This window comes from Rhea americana, unplaced genomic scaffold (genome assembly GCF_003343005.1).
Source record: "Rhea americana isolate MKP2758 unplaced genomic scaffold, rheAme1 scaffold_198, whole genome shotgun sequence".
Classification (NCBI taxonomy): Eukaryota; Metazoa; Chordata; class Aves; order Rheiformes; family Rheidae; genus Rhea; species Rhea americana.
Genome location: NW_028186127.1, coordinates 31940 through 48969, shown reverse-complemented (window position 1 = coordinate 48969; position 17030 = coordinate 31940). Strand labels below are relative to the sequence as shown.

The window sequence follows — 17030 nt, the reverse complement described above, 5'->3', positions numbered from 1 at the left end:
AAAAAAAAAAAAAAAATAAAGACAAAGATTACAAAGGGAGTTTAGACAAAGGAATAAAAGGAAAAAGACAAATGGCTTACAAAGGGATTACATTACTGCCACGCAAAACAAATAAGACAAAAAGCAAACCAGGTCTAYGGTAGCTTGGTTTCTCCATGCAGAGGGCACCAGGGCAGGGGGAAGCTATGCTGCTTCACATTCAGAGAGGAAAGGAAGCGTCCCAGAATTGCATGATGGTGGGGCTAGGGGATTTGAATATGACACACTTACTCATGTCTCACAACCTGGCTGAACATTTCTATCCCCTGGGTCCAAGAAAGAAACAGAGTTTGTGTTCGACATGGTTTTGATCTTGCACAACACGAGTGCTCTGGCACTGTCCAGCAAAGTGCATAAAGCAAGCTCAGGCACAGCGGTGAACTGTGCTCCCTTTGCTCCCATCCTGCTCTGCATCAGGCATGCACAGGTATTCATTGAGCAGAAAAGTTACAGAGGGTCAAAAGCATTCTGCTGGTACAAAGCCACCCCAAGCCCTACACACTTGAAGCAGCTCAGCTTATGGTCTGGGGACTCTGGGCAGGTATCTGAACGTCTCACTCCACTGTAACCCTGATGTGCACAGCAGGTAGTTTCACCCTCTTTCTGAAACTGCACAGCTGGGAGGGGCGGAAAGCCTAGGCAGTGGTCAGCAGACAAACAGAGCCTTGATTCTGTAGATCACAGGTGCAGCTCAGAGTGGGCTCAGCCGACTTTGTTCTACCTCTAGTGTTATCCAGCTATCCTGTACAAATGCAGGGGACCCTTCTCACAGATTCCTCTTGATGTGAGCGTACCTCAACTCATAAAACTTACCTTAGTCAAGCTTTCTGTTTAGTAACCATAAAACCCTTGCCCACATCCCTGGGCTTCCAGGCCTGTCGATCCCTACCTGCCGGCCCTGGTCCCTGAAGAACTCGCCGGTGTTTTCAATGACCTGCTCGTCCGACAGCTGGGAGTAGGGCTGCTCCCGGCACAGTGTAAAGGTCTCCCACAGCGTCACACCGAATGCCCACACGTCACTGGCCGTGGTGAACTTGCCCTGGTTGGAGGGAGCAGTGTGAGAGAGGTCTGTCACAGCAGACTGTACACTCACCTTGCAGCCCTTGGGCTTCGTCTGTTTGTGCAAGCAGAGGCTTGCATGTCAGGTCCCCACTCACACAGAGACCAGCAGGATAGAGATGGGGCTCAGACTCCATGGCTGCTACTGACAGCCATGCTACCCCCATGCTTCAGCTCTCCTCCTCCCACCTGCGTGCCATGCGCCAGATTGGCTTCCTGCAAGGAAAGGCCASTAAGCTTTGCCAGGCAGGGTCCAGTTCTGACTCTGGTAACCTATGGTCTTGCTGCACAGCAGAGATGCTTGCACAAGCACTGGCCTTGTGCCAAAGGGGCCAGGCAGCAGCATGGTCACCAAACACTAGGAGTGGGTGCCCAACACTGGAACCACCACGGCTGAAAAATTACCTTGTTCCAATCCATAAACACATGTTGTTCAGTGCCTCTTTCTGGAGGCTTCAGCTACCAGATCTGGACCCAAAGAAGGGCTAATTCCCACAGATTTGCTCTCTTCTTGGGGCCAGAGCGTGGTGAGCTCTGAGGCTGGCTGGCATCAACTGCACTGAGAGGTTGAGCTTGTTAAAAATAAAAAATAATCCTGCTCTCTCATTCAGCTCTGACCATGGCCAAGAGAGGATGTCACGTACTCCTTCACAGGCTGGGGACCTACACTCCAAAGATCTCCAGAGCCCCCCTATTCCCCCTAGAAAGGTCCTACCACTCCACTGCTGCATTCTGCGCTTCTATGGCTGCATGCTTCAGCCTAAACCTGGGCCCCAGAGACACTGCTTTGTAGCAGCAGTCACAGAGCTCATGTGAAGATCACGCACAGTGCAAAACATGTTGCTACGGAGCAGAGAGTCCCCCCATCCCTTCCACCGCCCACATACATGGGCAAGACAAATCCCCTGCAGCTTTCAGTCAAAGGGAAAAAAAGTGTGAGTAGACCCAAGACCACTTCAGCATCAGTCAGAGCCCCCACATACCAGTAGGATGCTCTCCCAGGACATCCAGCGGATGGGGAGCACTGCCCGCCCCTGGATGCGATAGTAGTCCCCGCTATACAGATTCCTGCTCATGCCGAAGTCAGCTATCTTGATGGTGTACTGCTTCCCCACCAGGCARTTGCGCGTGGCCAGGTCTCGGTGCACAAAATTCAAGGAGGACAGGTACTTCATGCCAGAAGCAATCTGAGTAGCCATGAACCGCAGATCATTGTAGCTGCAAGGTGGGGGGAAAGCTGAAGGAGGACTGAGGCATTGGGTAGGACGGGAGCCAGGAGGTTCAGCCCTGACCAGGGTGTCCTAAAGCACCCTAATGGGGCAGGGAGCTTCCGCTGTGCTGCAACGGGGCTCCAGCAAGCCCATGGCAGGCTTGCCTGGGGATGATGAAGGCCCTGTGGTGGCACCAACAAAGCTGCCAAGAGGGCAATGAGACCTGAGCATTGCACATGCGTTGGGCGGGAGCACGGCTATGCCGTCCATGGGCAGAGGAGGCTGTGAACCTCCCCGCTGAGAGTGGCACACAGCAGGCGCTACCTGACAGTGGGCATGTTGCTGGCTGGGGGATTCTGTGGCTCATGGCGGGACAGGAACTGGTTGAGGTCTCCGTTCTCCATGTACTCAGTGATCATGCACAGTGGATCATCTGCGATGCACACCGCCAGCAGCCGGATGATGTTGGGGTCCTTGAGCCGCGACATGATCTTGATTTCCTTCAGAAAATCATTCCTTTCCGGAACAGAAACCACACAGATCGGATAGACAGACCCGCAGAGGCACAGAGGTGCACACAGATGGACTAAGCATACCTCGGACCCAGTCCTAGTAGCACTGTTGGGTCCCCCTGCCCCCGGCTGTCCCTGGACTGGGGCAGGGATCTGCTCAGAATGGGTCTGGTGACTCAGGGCTGATCTGCACATGGCTGGGGGGTGGGCTTAGCAGTGGAAGCTGGGGAAGGGATTAGGACCAGCAAGGACCAGGTGCCCTGGGCACGTGTGTGGTCCTTGCTGCTCCACCAACCATCTGGCCCATGGAGGAGGTGGCACTTCCCAAAAGGCCTGACTTTATTAAGAAGGGCTGTGTGTGAAAGGGGCTGGAGTGAACGCTTTCAGGGGAGTTGCTCTGCGTGCAGAGGCGCCGGGGCTCGGGCACTGCCTGACTGAATACCTGGCATTCTTGTTGGCATCTGCTCGCAGCATTTTCACAGCTACCAGCACAGGTTGGTTGGAACTGGTGTCTAAGCCATCCAGGGCAAAGTCCTTGTCCATGAACTTCTCCATCCCCTCCACTTCACAGAGATGGACCTGGAAGGAGGCAACTGTTACCTCCACCACCTGTCCCCTGTGGCCCTTGCAAATTGGAACATCACTGACTGTAGAAACAGGACTGCAGAGCCACCAGTGATGGCAGCACTGGCGGAAAGGAAGGCACAGCCAGGAAGGGTCAGCATCCCCACCCATGGCTTGAATTCAGGCACTTCTTCGGGAAGAAGGTGCTGGCAAGGTGAATACCACTTCGCAAGGGCCCCTGACCCACAGAGAGTAAGTGCCTCTCCCTCCATGGCCTCATGGAGCTTTGCATGTCTCCTGCTCACGCGTGGATTCAGCACCCTTCTTTGCACGGCTCCACCCCAGAGAGGCAGCTGCAAACTAGGCAACTCCCTGCCAGCCCCCGCTGACCAAACCACTGTGCTTACTGAACCTGTGGCCTCAGCACCACCGGCTTCCCGAAGCATTGAGATGGGGAGAGCCTTGCCTGGCCCCTGCTCAGAGCAGGCCCAGCTCTCACTCACCTCCCCAAACTGGCCTTCTCCCAGCTTCTCTTTGAAGGTCAGCAGCTTCCTGGGGAACTCCTCGACGGCCACATCCTTGCCAGAGAGCAGGTCCATGGTGAGGGCTGGCACTGAGTAGGTGTTGCCGCCCGTGACACCCTGCAGGTTCACAATGTCGGCCTCGGCGTAGTGGGGAACRCCCTCAGGGCTGCTGGCCTGGGCTGGCTTCACGAGGCTGCTGCAGCCTGGGAGGGAGATAGCAGGGCCAGGCCTGCTGTGGGTGTCCTGCACGCACCCACTGTGCCAGGGCTGAGCACACTCCAGTTCTGGTCGCCGACTCATGGGGCACAGAAGCGCTCTGGCCACGAGCTTCCCCATCTCCCCGCAGGGGATCTGAAGTGGCGCCAGCACCTCCCCAGAACCTCCCCATGCCTCCTCTGCATGGCTGAGCTCCTTCAGCCCTGCTGCTCTGGTCCTGGGTCCAGCCACCCACACTGCCTGCTGCAGCAAATCCTCCCTTGGCCCCCCAAAACATATCAGTAAGCAGGTTCGCTGACAACTCCTGGCTGGGCCAGCTCAATATGGCAGCTATGGCAGCTCCCTCCAGCCTCCTTGCCTGCAGGACCTGTAACCAGGAGGACAGTGCAGCTCTTTCACACAAGAGGTGGAGAAAGACTGCCTTAACTGTAGCTTGGGTTGCAGCTCAGCCCTACAAAYGCCTCCTGGCTTGCTGTGGAAGTGAAGAGCAGGACTAGCCTCCTCCTCAGCCGCAGGCAAAGGGAGAGAGAAGGGGCCATAGTGGGGCCCTGTGAAAGGACGGGAGGGATTAGTTTCTACAAGAACATYGAGGTGGGTCAAAACTCCTTGTGATCAGAGCTCTGTGCCCATGAAGGCACCAGCACGCATTGTGCAGCTTGCAGGCAGCGAGGCTGGACCACGCTGCAGCCCAAGCCTGTGGTGGGGTGCTGCACACTCGGTGCATGGTCACTTGCTCACAGACTGCAGAAGTCTGCATTTCTCACCTGTGTCTTCGTCCCCCGGTGTGAACTCAGGTAGCTTGCGTATCAGGCGTGAGGGCTCCTGGTAGTCCGGGCCCAGGGGGAATATGCGGTCGTAGGTAGAGTTGGATTCCTGTTCACTGGACGAGGAGGAGCGGTTATGGTTGAACATACTGGACTCACTGGGCAGGGAGAGGCTGACGGTCATTTCATCATCCAGCATCCTCCGAGAGGCCTGTGAGGTGAGGACGAGGGAGGGGAGAGAGCTGGACGGGGGGTCCCTGCAGCACTGGTGGGACAGGGGCTCCTGGGTGCCTCTAGCCTATCCTCCGCTCAGAGCAGGTCTGTCCCAGCACAGTGTCCAGGCGCTGTGGCTGTGTCCAGCCCTGAACTCCCCAGCTGAAGCCTCCCACCTCGGGTGCTGCAGGAGGGTTTGAGCAACCACAGTCTCCACTTCCCCCTTGCCAAGCAYGCAGGAAGACCTGCTGGGCAAAGAGCCCACAGGATGGCATGCCCAGCACTCCCAGGAGACCTGGCCAGCTGCCCCGTGCTTGCCCACCTTCTCTAGCATCTTCTGCCAGAACTGCCGCCACAGTATGATGACGATGATGGCCACCAGGATGAAGATGATTGCCACCAGGCACCCGATCAGGATGCGTGTGTTGCTGTCATCTACCTTGAGTGTGGGGTCTGGCAGGAGGAAGGAAGAGCAAGAACTGGTGATGCTAGTGTGCGAGAGAGCAAGGGCCAGCTCCTGTTTCTCCACTGGCTGAGCAAACCTCCCACTTTGAGCTTCCCAGAGCACTGCCGGCCAAGTGCCAGCTTGGGGCAACATGCTTTGCCGTGTGCAGCAGGAGCCACGTGTGCCTTACCATACGTGGTGGGAGCTACGGGCGCCTCTGGGGGTGCCGCTGAGTTGTTGTACATGGCTGCATCTGACAAGGGAGAAGACAAGGCTCTCAGGGACGCAAGGGCACCCACTGCCCCGCTCCTTCCCCCAAGCCCCTGTGCAGGAGGGAAGCATGCCAGGGCCAGTACCCTTGGGGCCTCGCAGGGCYGCAAGCATGGATGGCAGGGGTCTGAAACCCCAGAAAGGCAGGTGGGAGGACAGCATCCTGCAGGCACCGATCCCACCTGGGAGGGCTGCTGGTACCTGACTGGAAGGTGATCTCACTAAACATCATCCAGGTGTCGGCAAAGTAATACTGGCACTTGATAGCACTGGCCATACGGTGGAGCAGGGGGACAGTGACGAACCGGGCACTGGGATTCACGTCATCCAGCACCAGCACCGAGGAGATGGTGTTGGGCTCCCACTCACTGGCATCGGAACGGAAGTAGCACTGCACCTCCTTGAAGATCTTCACCCCCTTGGCGAACATGTTGTTGCAGTGCACCTGTGGGGCAGCCTGTGAGCACAGCCCCAGTGCATGGGGTGGGGGGCGGGGAGGCTCCATGGGGGGCACAGACCTTCATAGTGGTGAAGTTCCTGATCCGGTCGAACTCGAAGGTGATTTCAACATAGCCGCCAGTGGTGCTCTCATTCCGCCAGCCAACATAGTCGTAACCCGGCCACAYGTGGTACTCGTGGGTCTGCGTGAAGTCGTCCAGGCCTGACACCCCGTCCGTCAGCTGGCCGAGTCCCTCTGTCATGCTGGCATAAGTGAGGGCAGAAAATGAACGTGACTCTCGTGTGAAGCCTGGAAACCTGTCAGTGCCTGGCCCCTGCCCAGGCACCAGACAGGGCCTCACAGCACCTGCAAAATTTATGAGGATTTTTTGGTGCTTCTTGAGGTTCTTTCGTGAAATCTCAGAGTGCTAACCCACTGCACTCCCCTGGGACTGCAATGCTCCAACCCGCCTGCTCAGGGGAGCCGCAGAGCCCTGCTCCTCTCGGGGCACACTGACACTGCCCGTCCGGAGGTACCATCCATCAGCCCCAGCAAGCTGGCCAGGCAGATGGGTGCTCAGCAGAGAAGTCTGTACAGGGCTATGGAAAAAGAAATGAGGCAGACAGACAGACACAGCCCTCAGGCTAAGTCAAACCCACAGGTAAGCGGGGCACAACCTTCCTAGTACACCAGCAGCCAGGCCCTGCACAAATCACTGCTCCTGCACTCAGCCAGGGCTACTAACACACAGTGGGCTGCACGACGCCAGCGTGCACCCCTGTGAAAGACTCTCAGGAGCCCAGTGTCTTAGCATTAGAAAAGGGACTTTCAAAMTACTTCTTTGAGCAGATAAAAGAAACAACATGCCAGCTGTGTGCCCAGATATTGGGTTAAAAGCACTTTGGAGCTGTCCTGTATGTGTGACACCACCAGCAGAGTGCCCGGAGGATCAGAGCAAAAGCTGCAGATGCTGAGGGGATGCACAGCGCAGTTATCACGGATCCTAAAGAAGGGCTGGGAGTGCTGTCCAGGTCATGCCATCCCTGTCACGCTATCTCCATCACAACCTCTTGCACGTGGCCTCCCAGAGCAGGGCATATCTGTTCCCCCTTGGGGAGGCCTCCAAGTATTTGCTTTGCTGAGGACCTCTCTGTGCTTCTGCCAGCGAGCAGGCTGTCTTGCAAATGTGGGAAAACAAGTCCTTTCCAGAAACAACTCCCGTCCCCTCCTGCCACAGTTGAGCTGCGGGTATGGAGTAGACACCCGACACGGCATCTGCCCATTCCTACCGCTCGTACGCGCACAAACCCCAGGACCTCACCTGTACCCAAATGCTCCATCATACACAGAGTCGTTCAGGTAGATGACGGTACCGCCAGGAAGGACAAGCTGCTGCCCAGCTGGTGCATTGTAGGACACCAGTCCGTCTGCAGGGAAGGGAGGATGAGTGGCCCCTCTCTCCAGAGGCCCCACTCCCGAGAGGGCTCGCGGCCGGGTGGCTAGTGCAGCCAGCCCTGCTGCAAGCACGGTGCACARTTGTGGTATGCTCCCCAGCCCCACAGCCCTACCGCCTCCAGGTGGGACAGACAGCCACAAAAGCAGTCTGTCCCAGGGCTGGACAGCCGTGCTGCCAGCACAGAGAACGGTGCTGGGCGGTAGCAGGGCTGTGCCACCCACCGAGCCACACGCAGCCATACAGCTCCACGCGCAGGCACACGTTCATGGAGTGGTCGGTGACAGGGATGAAGCGGACAAAGCGCGCGATGAGGGGCGGCTCCAGGTCCTTGAGGACGATGTCGTACGGGTTGGTGTTCCCATCCAGGACCTGAGGAGACAGACGTGGGATTGGGGAAGGCGGCACTCAGGGCAGAAGGCTCTCAGGGTTTGCACCGGCCTTGGCTGGGCGCCACGCCTGTGTACATGGTGCCAGGCAGGGGATTCCATGCATGGCTCCGGGTGCAGGATGCCGGCAGGGAAGAGCCTGCATCCCCCCCTCACCTGCTTCCCATGCCGGTTCCTCCAGGAGATCCATCGAGTGCCATCCCGGCTGTAGTTGATCTTATACATGGGGGCGAACTCGTTCCCGTGGCCCCCCGCATGGCGCCCCTGGGTGCCCACCAGTGTAATGAAGTGCAGAGCGCGCAGATCAATCTGCAGGAACTCCTTGAGGTCATCAGGCTCCACCGGGATCTCAGGGCACCAGGCGCCATCGCCATCCTCTGAGTCCAGCCTGGAAATGCCGTGGGGAGAGCAAAGGAGCAGCTTGCAGGTGGGGGCACGGGGAGAACCAGTGCTCTGACTGGCCCTACCAGCCCCTGCAATGCCACAAAGAGCAGCCCTGCACTCACCGTCCGTACTTGGCAGCTGTGGACTCAGACCACTGGCTGGAGGCCGAGATGTCCTCGTCAGGGATGTGCCCGCCGGACATGCCCAAGGGGTACCGGCACACCGCTGCAATGAGACCGGCGGGGTGCTGAGCAGAGGGCTGGAGGGGGCCTGCCGGCTCCCCAGGTGCCCTCCGCTGCCAGCGGCACCGGGTTTGTGTCTTGCCTAGCTCTCAGGTGTGCCCGGCACTGGCCCTGCGACAGCTGGGACTGGGGCACAGTGCCTCCCCTACCAAGAGCACCGCCGCACTTGCCACTCGGCTTTTGAGTTTGCTGTTTGGACCCGTGACCATCCCTGATGTGGGATGGTCCTTTGGGGAAGGCTGCTGAAGTTTGGGGGGGCTGCAAGGAGCAGGCAGGGCTCACAGCACCCACGCGCCTGTGGGCGAAGGCTGCGACCACGTGAAGAGCCCTTCAGGCTTGCCGCAAAGCGTTTCAGCAGGGGCAGCAAGTGGGAGCCCGTGCGTTGCCGCCACCCTGCCTGCCCACTCCTTCTTCTAGGGGGACCCAGAGGGCTCAGTCCAGCTCAGTTCACCTGCAGAAATACATGCAGCAACCTGTTCTTAGCTGCAGCTGCCTTGCCTGCTCCCCCCAGCTGCCCGGAGGAGCGAGGGCTAAGAGCAGGCCAAGCGATCAGTGCGTTTGCAACCGCTGCCGGCACCGGCTCTTGTGCCTGCTCGCAGCACCGGGCGCCAGCACTGCTGCCGGGCCGTGCTCCTCCGGTGCCCGCACAGCCCCCGGCCAGGAGTGGAAAAGTACCTGGTGCCTGTGGTGCCTCACTGCGTCCCCCCGGGGAAGCAGCCAGCTCCCTGGGCACCGCATACAGCGCTGCTTCCCAGGAGTTATTTTTCACGCCCGGCTGCCAAGAGCGCTACTGAAAGAGCAGCTTGTTTGGCGGTGTTTGCTGTCTCACCGCCGGCTCCAGCCCGCAAAACTCCCTCCACAAACCACCTCCAAGCAAACAGCCACGCAGAGGCCAAGGGCTGAGGCGATGCTGCAGCAGCAGCAGGGACACCCTCCTGCCCCGCAGACAGCAGCTCACCCTATGAGCCCAGCGTGCAGAGCTGCCTGGGAGCCCAAAGCACCCATTGCTGGTCCCCGTGCCATGGCACAGTGTTTGTCACCTCTTGCATGGCATGCAGGATCCTGGGGAGCCTGTGGAGAGGCTGCATGCTGTGCAGGAGGCTTGCTTATCACTTCTGGCTCTCCTACAGTCACCAAATCATGCCATCTCCTGCATTTCAACGTAACTATCTCCCTGCTTTATCTGTCATGTCAAGGTGGCACCTTGGGATCGGACTAGGTGAGCTGCCAGCTGGGAGGCCACCTGCAACAAGTCCTCCTGGATGTCCTAGGCACAGACCTTGCTGCAGACCAGGAGTAAGTTCTCAAAGCCTGTCTCAGGCCAGCCTCCATCCCCCCTGTGCCTGGGCAGGCCTCTGCAGCGCATGGAGATAACCCAGGCTGCTGTTGTACAGGGATTCGTGGATCCAGACAGCACCACAGCAGGGGAGGAACAAGCTCCAGGTGTGGCTTTGGTGATGCATATCTCATTCTCATACACCCGACAGTGGGGCGACCACATCCTTAACAGCAGTGTTGGCGTTGTGCGAAGCGCCCTTTCCTATCTCTGGCTCTGCAACACTGCTTGCAGTGCTCTGCAGAGTGCAGCTCTCATTGAATTTCCATTTAAATACAGCTGCAAACCTCACTGAATGCAAAGCAAGCCCTGCTATGATGGTTTCTTGGGGATCAGCTGAGCTACTTTGGCCCGAGTTAATAACCATCCTAGCCAGGCAAAGCCAGTGCTACAGAGGAAATAGGATTGCTTCATTTGGTGCTGTGCAGCCTCCAGGACAGACCCAGCAAACTCTGCCCAGGGATGGAATAAGCCTCTGAAGGCACTGGCTGCAAGGAGGCCTCCAGGAAAGCCGCAGCATGCTGAAGGAGTCTGAGCCTTGTATTCATCCACGCACTATGGAGGAGAAGGGCAGAAGAGGGATGAGTCCTGCAGATGCAATCATTTTAATGGGATTTTCTTGCTGACATTCAATCCAGTTTTTTGAAGGTTTCAGAACAAATTGTTTCTGACCAGAATCCAGGCACCTCAGCAAGTCTCTTTACTAAAGCCAGTCTTGGTTGTTTGTGAAACTGCTAACGAAGTATCTTACAGCCGCAGGAAACAATAACCCAGCATTGTCCCTTCTCCTGCACTGCTCAGACTTTAACCCAAATTGGTTCTATTAGCCCCAAATGCAGCAGGGCTCCCACTYAGAGGCTGGGGCTCTGCCTGCCGCTTTGCCCCAACCCGAACCGTGAGGCAGCCCATGCCAAGTTGTGTGACGTCGTATGGGTCGGGATCGGGATCAGGGTGTGCTGGCTGGGGACAGGTGCTCTTTGGGTCACTGCCAGCRATGGAGACGTGCAAGACAGGAGCACGACCCCGCTGGCATGCACCCAAGACCGAGCACCCTGTCTTGGGGATCCCATTCATGGGACTGACAAGTGCCTTGCAATCACCCTGGCCAACTGCCTCGCCCCCTGCCACCCAAATCCTGGGCAGGYGTGGGGCCATGCAGACACTGCCCTGCTCCCAGAGCTGGAGAAGCCCCTGAGATCCTGAAAACAACACAGGAGGAGACTCCTGCCTGTGAGCCTTGGCTTCTACCTGACAGGACCACAACCATGCAAACTGCACACTCCACTGCTATTGCAGCTGCCTGGCCTTCACCTCACTTACCCGGGTTCACCTGGGCTCTCGCAGCCCACGGGACACTGAGGAGCAGCAGCAGTGGCAGCAAGGCTGGGCTGGAGAGGGCCGTCATGTTGGCAGTGCTTTGGCTCCGGAGCCTGTGGAGAGAGAGMCGGTTCTCATCACGCTGAGGCATCAAGCTGTGCTGTGGTGGCCCAGGACCACCAGCCCCGCACAAGGGACCCCCTTGGCCTGGACACAGGAGGAAGCCCCAGCCGGCACAGCTCCACCAGAGTGGTCAGAGCAGTCCCTGTGCCACCAGCACTCCCTCAACCTCGGCTGTGCAGGGCCAGGCTGGTGCACCCGCTAACGTGGCCCCACGCTGTGCTGGACCCAACGAGCTCGTCAGACTGGCAACCAGGGAGGACACGTGCCGTCAGCTTGGGAAGCACAGCTCGAAAGGGACCGACGCGACGCCTCCAGCTGCCCTGCTCAGGGACGGCGCCGTCTAGCTCAGTATCACTCCAGAAACGCTCTGACCAGCCTCCCTGTCCTCAAAAGGTTTTGAAAGCAAAATGTTGCACAACCTCACAAAATAATAACACATTGCAAAACACAGTTTCCTTGCCTTCTGGCTCAGGAGATGCAGTCACAGATAATTGCCTGTGATTTATAGCGTATTTATTCTGACAGTTCTCCACAGCTGAGCACTTTTCAGTTCTGCCACAGCAAACTCCCAGATGAGCTGAGAAAGGCCAGCGTTGCCGACAAGGACCCCAATAAGATGCTGCAGAGACAGGGAACACCAGCAGCGCAGGCGAGTGCTGCGGCCTGCTGCAGGCCACTGTCCCAGGCTGCCCCCCGAGCCACCTGGGCACCAGGACAGGGGCCAGCACCGGCGCCACAGCCGAGACCTCGGGTGCCAGCGAGCGCAAGGTGCTGTGGCCCCRGCTGGCGCGGAGGGGCTGCCAGGGGCCTCCGGGGCGCCTCCCAGCCRCGGTTTTCTCAGGCTCTGCCAGAAGGAGTTCATTAGATCCGGCGGTGAAGGGGACGGGCGCCCGGCCAAGGCAGCATAGCTTATAAAACTGTCACCCACCCCTGGCTGGGAGACAAGTGCCGGGGCACCCCGGGAGAAAGCCAGACCTCGTGGCGCAGACGCTTCCCAGAGCTCGGGTCCAGCTGCGACCGCAGCAGCGAGTCGCGCAGGGCGCTGAGACAACGCGTCCTGCTCAATTCTCCATGGGGCACTTCGGGGACGGGCTGGAGCCGTCCGGAGACGCCAGCAATTATCCGCAAGGACGTGCAGAGAGTTGCGAGCGCAGGCGGGATTGCAAAAGGGGGAGCGGGGCCCAGCAGGATTTCAGGCTTTCAAGTAGGCGATTTAAAGAAAAAAAAGATCAACAACCGGATAGTCTGCAACAGGAAGGAAAGTGGTACATCTGAGCAGGGGCAGCGGCCGGCAGCAGCGCGTGCTGGGGACAGGACGATGCTGCTCCGCAGGAAGGATGAGAGCCAGCGTGGCAGCCAGCACGCGCAGCGCAGGGGTGCGCAGACCTGCACGCTCGGAGGCCCTCCAGTCCCACGCCACGAGGCACGGCCGGCCTCCGAGGCACGAAGGACCGACCCCAGTGCCGCAGGCACAGCGATTTTGAAGGACTCTTTAAAAAAGATTAAAATAATCTAGCTTGTATGCCTATTATTCACATCTGGATAAATAACCTACTGACTTGGGGGGGAAGGAGGTAAAGGAAGCATAGCCCCTGACCAAACAGGAGCTSGTTGCACTTCAGCGCTGGGGTAAGCCACAGCCTGGGGCCCAGCATTGCCAGGGAAATCTCGTTTGCATTGATAAGTCTCCAAGCTGGTACAGAGGCAGCGACCCAGAGGGTGTTTTGAGGGTGACCCAAAGCCCTACAGATCTTCCTTACAGACCTTATGGGGAGACTCTTCCTCTCCTAGACCTCCTGGAGACCTACCACCTTACAGGGTGACTGCGAGGTTAAACTCACAGTTTGGCTAAGGGACACTGCTGCCTAGAGGAAACCCTCAGAAACTCAGCTTAGCAGGGGAAGTTGGTGCTGGTTAGACTGGGAGCCTCTGCCAGTCTGGCTGCTAACCAGGCAAGGCACCAAAATGCTTGGAAGTAGTTGGGCTGCACTACGGAGAAAATGTCTGCACCACACACCCACCTCGCACTGCTGYGCCTCCGATTGCGGTCACCGCAGGAGACCAGACAAGGGAAACCCTCCTTCTGCCAAGGCCACAGACGCTTTTTTCCCAATGCAGGTTACTAGGCTCAGCGCAGGGATGACAGGTGACACCTGAAGGCCTGTGCTGCAGAGGTTTGACCAGCTGGTCCCATCCCCAGGAGACAAGGCAGGAGACCTGGCACACAGGGAGCTCACAAGCAGTTCCCAAGGCACGTGCCCGGCTCCTAGGGGTGCCGATGAGACGTGTGCGTTTGCAAACCATACTCGTCGCTTCCCCAGGCTGTTTCACGACTCGGGCGACACAGCCAATGTCCCCAGGTGCCCACTGCAGGACAGCTCGGCCCTGACRTCCTCCCACGCCCGGGCAACTCGGCCCTGCTGTCACCAGAAGGGCAAAGGGACAGGCTGGGATGAGACACAAATCAAACCACAGCTTACAGCGCTCCCAAACAGGCAACGCTTTTACCCCTGCAAAGGCCACGGGCGAGGAAGCTACAGAAAAGCCAGCACTGCTGCAGCTACGCAGACGTGCCAAGGAGAGCGTCCCTGGCCCCCGGCACGGCGGCCGGAGCGGACCGCGCTCGGAGGTGGAGGGTCCAGGGCACACCAGGGCGGGTAGAAACGGGCCACTGCCGCGCACGAGCGGCCCCCTGCCGTGCACCAGGCAGGATGGAGCCCCGGCGCGAGGGCCAGCGGGCTGCCACGGGAGCAGGAGAAAAAAAAGCGGCTAAAGCCCAGCCATTTACTGTGGTYGCGAGAGAGCAAACGCAAGAGCTTGTTTGGATTTGTTTGAACTGCGTGGCAGGAGACGAAGATCCTCGGAAGCGAAAACAAAACACACACACACACACAAAAATTGCTTGTTTTAAAATAGCGAGCAGAAGTGCCGGGCGCCTCCCGGTCCCGAGGAGGCCGGCTGCGCCGCCAGCCCGGGGCCGCCAGGGCGAGCGGGCCACGGCCCGGCCCTCGGGCCCGGCCAGGCCCGCAGGTGCCGGCGCGACCCCCCCGGCCTCCCGCCGAGCGCGGCACGGCCCCTCGCCGCCAACGCCTCCCACGAGCCGCGAACCCTCGTGGCAGCTCCAACCCAGCACGGTCTCGGGCTGCGGACGCTGGAGAGACGAGCTGCCCGGGCACCCGTGCCCTGATGCAAGCGGGCTGGTGGCAGCCAGGTCCCTGCCACGCTGCACGGCCAAGGTATTACCTGATAATTATAATTATCTGATAATTATCCCAGGGGCACTGGAGGCCGGGGCACACGCAYGCCAGCGAGAGCCTCCTCCCACGGACACTGCTGCAGAGCCACCGCGGATCGACCTTCGCTTGCGGAGCATCAGAAAACCCGTCCCCTCCAGAGCAGCAAACGCCAGGAGAAACCCAAACCCGCCCCGAAACCAGCCGCTGCCCGGGCGCCGCCAGACGGGGCCCAGCTCGCCGCGCAGACCCGGCCCGTTCTTTGCCACGCGTGCAAGGGCAGCYGGGCAGGGTGCCCCGGCGCCGGGCTCGCGCCGCAGCGGGCCGAGGCCGCCCCTCGCCCCCCGTTAGCCCWCCTCACCTGCGCTAGCCGGGCTGCGAGAGGGCGGCTCGGAGCCCCTTGTGCCGGGCGCCCCTCAGCGCCTCTTCTGGGAAGCTCGCGGGCGTATTTATACCCCTTAGGTGTGTGCGATATAAATATTTGCAAGCCTGGGCTGCTTTTCCTGGCCAGGCCTCCGGCTCCGGCTTCCTCGGCAGATTGCTCTAGCCGGGACAGAGCGGCCCTTTGTGGCGGCGGAGGGCGGCTGGCAGGGCCGGCCGCGGCGAAGGGCAGCCTCCTGCCGGCGCGCGCCAGCAAAGGCCTCCACCGCCGCCGACACGTTGCAAAGCGCCCGCCGCTCGCTCGCGACGCGCGGTGCCGCGGAGGGGCACCCGAACCCCTCGGCTCGCCGGTCCCCGGGGGTTCTCCTGGCGGGGGGCGGTCGGAGCGGGAGAGCACGGCGCTTCTCCCGGCCTCCCAAAGGGACGGGACGCGCGTCACTGACTTCATCTTCTGCCACCGCCGCTTCGCACCGGGCGCTCAAAATCGGCGCTTCGCATCCCGGTGGTTAGCTGCCGGGTCCGCTGGGTGCCTCTGCTGAAACACAGGGAGCTGCACCGGCACAAACGCTGCTATACTGCGTACACAGTGAACGAATTGCACGTACGCATGCTGCTTTCTATCGATTTCTTTCTTTTTTCTTTTCTTTTTTTTTGGAAAAGCACATATATTGCATTTTTTTTCTATCCTCAGCTTGGAAAGTTTAGGTAACAGGCTAACTTGCCAGCTACTCGGTTGCAAATGATAATTTCAACTACATAGCTCCAAATTGGTGAGAAGCGACCACAAGGCTCATATTTGATCATAGCCAATTTCTGCAGCACTAAAACGCTCAATTTCCTTTTGTAGTCCAAAAAGCATCCACAGATATTTCTTCCCGCTATTCTTTCAGTCTGTGTAAACTCTTTAAGCATCAGGATACCAGATGCTGGAATCTCCCGAAGGGAAGGGATTTACATTTAGTCTAATGCAAAGAAACTTTCTCACTGGAGCCACGGTGAAGGGCTCGCTGCTCACGCGGCGGCGCGGGGCTCCGGGGGGCAGCGGGAAGGCAGCGACTCACGCGCCGGGGCTCTGGGCAAAGGTGCCTTTGGTCAGACGGGCTACAAGTTATTGGCAAAACAGCTGGAAAGCATTTTTGTTCCGCCAGCTTTGACAGAGGGACGGCTTCGCTACGTTTCGTCTGAAAATGTTTGCTGAAAATTTCAAGCACTGGAAATTTTTACTGCACATTTTTGATGTTTCTTCCTGGCAGCTTTTGCTTAGTTTTGAGCACTTTTTTTCTTCCYTTTTTTCCTCTTGCTCCCTTTCCCCTCCTGTTCTACACAAAATTCCCAGGGAAAAATAGGGGAAGAAAATTAAATCTGTGTTTGTTCAGTGACACCTCCCTCCCTCCAGCACAGGCAGTTGGGAGAAGAGGAGACCCCTGCCCCTCCGGGCGGGCTCCCGCGGGCAGCTGCGATCTGCCGCGGCTAGCGCAGGACAGACCCTCGCGGCAAAACGTGCCGCCGCGGCCGCTGGCGGCCTGCTTTGGGCTCGCTGGGGGGAAGCGCTTTCCCCACTCGCTCCCTGCACCTGCGCCGAGCAGAGGGGAGCGAGGGCGGGGGCATCTCGCCGGGGCGGCCAGCCCGGCGCCGCGAGCGGGAGGCGCCGGGCCGGAGCATCGCCCGTGCCGGGCCGCGCGGTGCCGCCCCAAAGAGGAAAGTCGCCCTTTCCGCTGTCTCTGCCGGCCGAAAGGCCCCTCGCCGGGCCGGGCCGGGCCGTGGCGTCGCCCGGGGGACCCGCCGGCAGCGCCAGGCAGAGCGGGACGCCCGGCACCACCCACCCCAACACCGGCGCTGCCAACAGCAACACGCGCGGGAGCCAAGGAGAGCCGCACCAGGAAGCGCCGGCCCGACGCGAGGGGGCGAGGGGGAAC

General features: G+C 59.3%; 1 protein-coding gene across 1 annotated transcript in view; it reads right to left on the bottom strand.

Moving 5' to 3' along the window:
- Positions 1 to 17030, bottom strand: part of DDR2 (discoidin domain receptor tyrosine kinase 2) — a 19166-nt gene that overhangs the window by 1507 nt on the left and 629 nt on the right. The window contains exons 2-18 of the mRNA XM_085303185.1: positions 16130 to 16184; positions 12279 to 12297; positions 11381 to 11481; positions 8605 to 8707; positions 8255 to 8486; positions 7934 to 8081; positions 7578 to 7683; positions 6336 to 6519; positions 6019 to 6262; positions 5738 to 5800; positions 5425 to 5555; positions 4890 to 5100; positions 3889 to 4112; positions 3264 to 3400; positions 2634 to 2825; positions 2082 to 2316; positions 927 to 1078 (exon numbers count right to left, since the gene is read on the bottom strand). Of these exons, the coding sequence (XP_085159311.1) occupies positions 927 to 1078; positions 2082 to 2316; positions 2634 to 2825; positions 3264 to 3400; positions 3889 to 4112; positions 4890 to 5100; positions 5425 to 5555; positions 5738 to 5800; positions 6019 to 6262; positions 6336 to 6519; positions 7578 to 7683; positions 7934 to 8081; positions 8255 to 8486; positions 8605 to 8707; positions 11381 to 11481; positions 12279 to 12297; positions 16130 to 16184 (2537 nt within the window). The remainder of the gene's footprint in view (positions 1 to 926; positions 1079 to 2081; positions 2317 to 2633; positions 2826 to 3263; positions 3401 to 3888; positions 4113 to 4889; positions 5101 to 5424; positions 5556 to 5737; positions 5801 to 6018; positions 6263 to 6335; positions 6520 to 7577; positions 7684 to 7933; positions 8082 to 8254; positions 8487 to 8604; positions 8708 to 11380; positions 11482 to 12278; positions 12298 to 16129; positions 16185 to 17030) is intronic.